The sequence below is a fragment of the Coffea eugenioides genome, chromosome 6, assembly GCF_003713205.1.
Source record: "Coffea eugenioides isolate CCC68of chromosome 6, Ceug_1.0, whole genome shotgun sequence".
Classification (NCBI taxonomy): domain Eukaryota; kingdom Viridiplantae; phylum Streptophyta; class Magnoliopsida; order Gentianales; family Rubiaceae; genus Coffea; species Coffea eugenioides.
Window position 1 is genome coordinate 20777313 of NC_040040.1, and position 7798 is coordinate 20785110.

Genomic DNA, 7798 nt, shown 5'->3' on the forward strand with positions numbered 1-7798 from the left:
AAAATCAATCAGAGGAGACAAGTTTCATTTTTCTTCCCCCTTCTGGAATTTTTCTTTTCTTTTGCATGTCAACGATTTCAGTTTTGTAAGAACAGCCGAAGAACCAATAAAATAAGAAAACTGATTCAACATTCTAAAACAAAGTTAAACTAATGGCATCATCTCTGGCCTTCTAGTCCCCAACAAGGCACCAAGATCAGCCAGAGATGGCACCATTGTTGTTAAAGATCCTAGTGAATCCTAAATAGATGAGGTTGAATCATGAAAAGAAATAGTTAGTCATCCTCCTTCCTCGTGCTAATCATACCATCAGCGTACCACTTTGAGAAGCCCTTCTCCAGGGCCTCACGCATCCAGCCGTGCCGACAGCGCTGAATAGCCTCAGGAATAGTCAGCCAACTCCGTTGTCGAACACTCTGTTCTGGCCATGATTCAAGCTCCTCCGTTACAAGTAAGGGGAACATGGTAGCTTTACACAAACCTTCCGGACTAAACTCATCTTGCAGTGTTTTGCTCTTAAACTTGTACTCACCTATGGATTGCTGAAATAAACAATACATGGACTTATATACAACTTGAGAAAAATCTTTTCTCCAACATCACTACAAATCAAGAAGCACTTTGGACACACCCACAAAACAAAGTTCCCCATACTTTATTTTCATTACATTATGCTACTCAAATCCAACACCAGTCAAGTGTAATTTAGCCTTTAGAATGTTTTCTGATATTAACAGTGTGAAGATGATGAGATTCAGTTTATGAATCCCAACAAAAAAATCCAACATAAAAGACTCCTTATATATGCTTGAAAACAAAGCGCAAAAGATTTCATCACAGGTCACATTTTTCCAGTTTGTGCATGAGAGAGAGAGAGAGAGAGAGAGAATGCGTGTGCGTTTAAAACCAGCTTCAATATGAATCTCCAAGGAACAAGATTGACACTGAACAACCAGGACTGGCAATCACTTCATCAAAGAAGTCTTAATAGGGAACCAAATATAATCACTTTATCAATATTGAGGACCAGCAAAAACCAATGAGAAGATTTGAAGAACTAAACTCTTTTCTGAGTTAAATCCCATAATAAAAATTCACTACAACTTGAATGCATACCTAAATTAGCCAACTTTATCACAAATTTATTTTCTTCACATCAATTAGCTCATATGTAAATTTCCTGGACATTGAAAAATATTCTCCCCCACATCTTTGATTTGTGATATCTTGGAGGACGTGCAAAAACAATATTTGAGTAATGACTAAATACAGGAACTTTTAACAATTATTTTTTCCTCAAACAAATCACAACTTTCCACATGGATAAACACAATCTATATGCAAAAGTAATGATCAAAAGTTTAAACCAGTTTATGATATCTAGGGCTGCAAATAAATCAATCCGGCTCAGTCAATGGCTCAACTGGAAGGATATTTTTATCTGTTTTTAGATATGCTACAATCATCATTTATTTATTTATGAACTCTATTAAGCTCAAACTCAAATTCTACTTTAGCAGCCCAATCAAGTTTGAGCCTGATATATTTAAGTCAAGCTCAGCTTGATCAAACTCCCTCATTTGCTGCTGCGAGGTAGACATTGAAGAGATGGAGCATGACTAAAATTTCATGAATATCTGAAGGCACAGCTATAGCACAGGAAGTAAGCATACTTCACGATCTAATGGCAACTAAATCTAATAGATAATCTTAAGAATTGACATATTTCTAGATCCTTTTCAATATGGGGGAGAATGAAGAATGAAGATAACATAGGCAAGATTTCCCAAGAAGCAGCCATATATAGAATTTTATATAGTATGAGTTGTGTTCATAAAATTGAGGTCAGAAAGAATCTGCTTGTTAAACTATCAAACTCAATTTCATCAACAACTTGATATTCAATCACAGAAACATGGATTTACCAACTAATCTTCAGAACAGAATTTCATGAGCCCAAATAGGGGATGTTGTCGAATAAGATTCTCCAATATCTTGTCTAGAATCTCACTATTCAAATTGACAGTGTTTCCATGAGCTACTATACTTTTGCAAATGTTCACCACCGCTTCCAACATTTCTCACCTCATTTTGGATAGTGGAAAGAGATAAGAATGAAAACTAATTTTAGAAGCATTATTAGAGATGGGAACAAACACTGATTTTAGATGCATTTTTAATTCTTTGGTATCAAGTTATATTTTCGGTAGTTAGTACCTCTTTAGTAACCTACACAACATATAAAGCTGCAGCTGTAGTATGTGGTGCTGATTTTGTCATCTTTTAAACTTCCTTTTCCAGCCTTACAGTTTAGAATAAATTGGTCCTAACATATTCGCCCCTGTGCGGGGGGGAAGAGGGGTGGTGCCCTCAAGCCGAATACCAACTTTATCTAAATAGACATCCACTTCTCCATGTCTACCAACTGTATCTGAAACACTTACAATTGCACACTATTCAAACCATCATCCTATTCATAACCTCCCTCTATTTAACTTCTCCACAATTTACTCACATCCACTGTTTTTCTACATTGTGATCACCTCATACAAATAATATGAGGATTACCACTTAAGTGTGTAATTATCACACCAGGCTATTTTTAGGACCAACAGCAGTGCGATTCATGCATATTTCTCATATTATTTCTACTTGAAAGATGGATAAAAGAAGCAATCAGAAAACATAAAAGATACAGAAATGTCTTACATTCTTTGAAGGAGTTTGTAATCAGCAGATATAGGTTTGGTTATCCCTGGATTTTCTAACCAGAAAAAGCACGAGAGTAATGGTAAACAAAAAAGAAAGGCATACACCAAGTGAAGCCACAAAAGTCTTGATGGGTAGATCAAATTCATACAGCCCATAGATACAACATAAACAAGTTAGAAATTCCTCATATTCTTTTTACTTAAAAGACGCAAATAAAAGAGGGCAATCAGAAAACAGAAAGGACACAAAAATGTCTTTAAGTTCTTTCAAGGAGTTTGGATTCAGCAGATATAATTTTGGTTAGCCCCTGGAATTTTCTTCCCAGAAAAAGCACAAGAGTAATAAACAATAATGAATCGAGAAGCACTGAAGGACTTTAAAGAAGTCAATTCCAAGCTTAGAACAATCAACTACAGTTTGTCATCTACAACATTACTGTGAACAGTACATTATATGCAACAAAGAAGGTTGTCCCAGAAAGGTAAACAATAATGTGATGTAGGACACAATCATCGATTTGCAAACATGTCCCACCAAAGTTCAGAGAAAAGACAATATTCCCACCATTCAAATCAACTGTACATGTATAAATTTTACAGAGTGTAAAGCCATAGAATACTATGAGTCTCCAAGGCAAGGGATATAATTAGAAAAAATTCCTGGTCTAACAACACAAACAACAGCGAAACTCAAAACTAAAAGAACAAAAAAGGGAGGAGGGTAAGTCTATGCATACTTAACACTGCATGTGCTTTTATGTGATTAATGGTTTTAGCATGATTTTGCAGTCCCATTATCTACTTTTAAACTGTATAGAAAGGTTATGAGGCCCTTCTCCAAAACAAGGAACAATTAGCTACCACATTTGCAAAAAAAAAAATGCCTCATTCACATAGCACAGAAAAAGAAGAACATATATTACAAGAATATGCTCTAGAATCTTACTAACAAATCCCCACGAACTCCAGCTTCTTCTACAGCCTCACGCACTGCTGCCTCCTCAACTGTTTCATCTTTTTCCCACCCACCCTATATCCATGACAAACACATTATTACAAGTATGGATGTAGTTAAAAATGTATAGGAATAAAATTCTATAACGTATAATAACTTAAAGAAGTAGACATCAACACTGTCAAGCGCACAACATCTGCATTCTTTTTCTTGTTAATAGAAGCCATAGCCTATAGAGAGTTAAAAGAAAATAAGTGTCAAATTTAAATCATAGTCCTCGGCATATTGTTTTGTGAGCTGTATGTGTCTGATGATCCAAGCAAAAGGCAATCTCTTAGATATGAAATCTGGCCGCTCTTTTTGTCAGCTTGTTATGTGCTAAAAAACTCAAAATAGCACTTTAAAATGCATTGACTTTGCAAGTTTCAGTTCTCTTTTTTTATACTATCCACTTCTAAGATTCTCCTATCACTTGTACAAAATCGGTGCCGAGTGGCCACAGCTGTGGGGGGAAATGGAGCTGGTGGGAATGTGAGCTTTACTTTGTTGAGTGGGGGATCATCCCCGCCTAAGCATCACTAAAGTTTTAAACAACATTTTTGACACTGAATACTTTTCATTAATTCACTGAATTTTCTAATAGCTCTTCCCACTATGATGAATTTTTCTATGGATTTCTAAATTCTAACTATATTTGGTACTAATAAAGTTGACTCAAACTCAATAGAATTAAGTCTCTTAATGTTAATATAGGTATGTGGGGGGCAATTAATAGTAATGATTGCAAAGGCATATTCAAGATAAAACCAGACTAGTACCAAAAGAAAATACTCGTCTTTACATATCTCTTAAATCATTTGATGAAAGTTTCACCACTTTGACCCTAAATGTTCAAATCCATTACAACTTATGACTTAACTGTTTACATGACTTGAAATATTTACATAAGGGCATCTAAAATTCAAGCAGTGTATAGCTTGATAAAGATCCGTAATTGGAACAGCTCAGAAATATATCCTGTGAACAGAACTAACTAAAAGCCAGACTCAGCCATTTCGGTGCAACTTACAGAGACTATACTTGAACAGCTCAGCAGTATATCTTGTGAAGAGAACTAACTAAAAGCCAGACTCACAGCCATTTTTGTGCAACTTACAGACACCATAAACTGTGGTTCATAACCACAGACAAAGTGAAAGATTTTCACCACTTACAGAAATATCTTTTGAGAAACCCAAGTTCCAACACTTGAACATGCTATCCTGCTAATAGCAGGCATTGACAATTTTTTCACCACATCAATTCTGAGTGGCACAGTTAAATCAGTTTTTGGGATCCTAGCAACATCATTGTGAACTCATTTTAACTCCGTGAAACTGATTTATACTAAAGAATAATACTCAACTAAAGTACCCAAACCTCCATTCCTGATAACCTTGTTTCAATATCATTACATTTCATACTGCCATGTCTTTTACACTGAACTGGCTACAAATTGTTTCATTGGTAGATGCCATTTATGTGTATAAATCACCCATGTCATAATGATGCTCACACTTTAAATGAAAGAATTAGAAACTGTCATGGTTCAAATAAGAATTAACAAATCAAAAACAGTAAAACTTCTACATAATATACAAGACAGCATCCAGGTAGGCTGCAATTGAAAGAAGATTCAAATTTATAGCTTCAGCATTCAAAATTCTCACCTTTGGGAATAGGAGACCTGGTCCACTAGCTGAATTGATCATTAAAACTTCAAGAATTCTCTCTGGTGTATCATCGCCATTTTCTCCTGAGTCTCTATACTTGAAAGGAATACACCTGGAAAAACAGCAGGCAATAATTTCTACTGATTAGATCAACCAAGTTATACAAAGAGGATGACACATATTGTCATCATTTTTCAATTCCTCCTGGTGAAGGAAAAGATTAGGAAAACAAAAATCCTTATAGAAGTTGAAATAATTAGTCTAACATGCAACTATTCTAGAATAATAAGCAGAAAAGAAATGTCAACAATACTTGCATATGGCAACAATTGCAACAAAAGAATACTTTAGTTGCAAACCTACATCAAATACTATGCCACCAGACAACAATGTATCAGCAAAGAAAAAGACAAGGAAAAGAATAAATATGCCCATTGCAATACAACCACAATCATGGAATGCAAAATAGGCATATATGCTTAAAGCTACAGGAGTCACTAATAGAACAGAGAAGTGGAAACAATAAGTTGCAGCTCTGTTGATATCAATTCCAAAGAGATACTCATTTTGGCTAGCATGTAACCCAAAGTCCACCCGATTTTCATGCATCAAAAGTTATGTTTGATGTAATTTATGAGATTCTACCTTTAGCATCCACCAATACTTTATTAGTCATCTGTCACCATTTTAGCACTTCTTACAGTTGTATGGCATTAGGTTTTGCTGTTGCATACAACATGTAGCATATAATTGGTTATCATTCATTAGAAAACATCACAAAAGAAAAAGAGTTAGTGAGGAGACTAGGATGCTCTGGAAATGTAGCATCGTTTGAAAACTTCAACCATTTTACTTCACCACATCGCATCATTGAGGTAGATAAGAACAACAAGCTGGTTAGCTATATCTTCTCTACCATCCCCTTTACATGAAATAATAACGGATAGCTACTGCCAATAATTACATCCGCAAAAGGTTTGGATAATTGCGCCTTCAATAATTCTTAAGGTCAAATCTCTGATCTGCTTTCAATAATCCTCAATACACAAATAAGGTCAAATCTCTAATGTGCCTTCAATAATCCTCAATGCACGAAATAAACCTCTAGGTTTCAAACCCGGAATGGACAAAAACAGAACACTGTTCTTTCAATAGTCCGCATTCCTCAATGCACAAACCAAACCCTTACCAAAGAACCCAATTGTTGAAAAGCCAAATGCATGGCAACTAAGACAAGAATTTTCCTAAATTCAGTCCAATAATTTTTGTCAGAAAACAAGGGGCAATAAGACCATAGCAATTCCCCTCATTCATCAATTTTGACAAACTAAACGCAACCCATTTCAAAAATTACACATGCAATGACGAATCCAATGTAAACAGCATCAAAAAATAATGAAGAAATTGAAAATTACCCGGCTATGAGGCGATAACCATCCTCATACCGCTGCTGATGCCGACCAGTCCGAGCCACCAATTCTGACATTTATTACTTATATAAAATAAATCTATGAAAAAAAAAAGAATCTGAATATATTCCTATGTCCGAATATCACAAGAACATTTCTTTGTCAATGTCATTCATATTGCGTTTCATTAGCTTCTCCTTTCCTAACATACAAAAAGGACCTCCTTCAAGGATTAAATTGTCAGGAGAAATTTCAAGTCTCAAGTCCTAACAATTAATGATGGTTCTGGGTTTGCATTATTCTTCTCATTGTTGTTGAAACTCAACCTCTTCTTCCAAAGTTGTGAAGATTGCATCTTAGCTGTTTGTTGTTTTGTTTGTGAGGAGAGAGAGTTTTAGAGGCAGCGCGTAGATCGGAGCATTGGGGGGTGGCGAGGTGTTTTGGCTTTTTTTTTTTTCTCCTTTGCCTTTTGATAATCACAACAGGTCGGTTACGGTTGCAACCTCTATTTAAATGTTCATCCATTTTCTACCTTATGATAATTGAGATTTACCAATATATTAGTTTTATTCTACCTTAAATTGGTTTTATATTATTCTAGAATCTGTTTTGTCAAAATGCGCATATGACTTTAGGATTCTAAGTTATTGGACTATGTGCATTTATTGCAGTAGTATTTAATATTTAATATTATTATTTTTGTACGTCATGATTTATAATATATCTGAAAACTATCTTTTATCACGCTGTATACATATCGCATTTAATAGATTGATTTAATTTGATACAAAATGTAAATAAACCATATATGTGCATTAAAATGGAAAGCTTCTTATGTCTCAATAATGAGAGCACTTTTTGCTATTTTTATAATCTAGGGGATTTTAATTAAATCAAGTACATTGAGTAAGATATAAAGGCTTCTTATTTCACAATAATGATAAGGTGCTTTTTATCTAATTCATGTTCGACTAGATTTCACTTCGGGAAAAAAAATGTTCTACACTAATA

At 34.8% G+C, this 7798-nt stretch overlaps 1 protein-coding gene across 1 annotated transcript; it reads right to left on the bottom strand.

Annotated features, from left to right (window-relative positions):
* LOC113775553 (nudix hydrolase 16, mitochondrial) lies at positions 1-7221 on the bottom strand. The gene is made up of 4 exons (XM_027320485.1): positions 6794-7221; positions 5376-5490; positions 3658-3741; positions 1-542 (listed from the first exon to the last, which is right to left on the bottom strand). The coding sequence occupies exons 1-4, from the start codon at positions 6862-6864 to the stop codon at positions 276-278; spliced, it is 537 nt and encodes a 178-aa protein (XP_027176286.1). The 5' UTR covers positions 6865-7221; the 3' UTR covers positions 1-275.
* Between the last annotated feature and the right edge of the window lie 577 nt (positions 7222-7798).

Excerpts from the sequence above, each read along its gene's own strand:
- LOC113775553 (XM_027320485.1), bottom strand. The coding sequence starts at position 6,864 with ATGTCAGAATTGGTGGCTCGGACTGGTCGGCATCAGCAGCGGTATGAG. Across the intron at positions 5,491-6,793 it reads GGTTATCGCCTCATAGCCGG|GTGTATTCCTTTCAAGTATA; the intron begins GTAATTTTCAAT and ends CTGTTTTTCCAG. Across the intron at positions 3,742-5,375 it reads CAGGTCTCCTATTCCCAAAG|GGTGGGTGGGAAAAAGATGA; the intron begins GTGAGAATTTTG and ends TCATGGATATAG.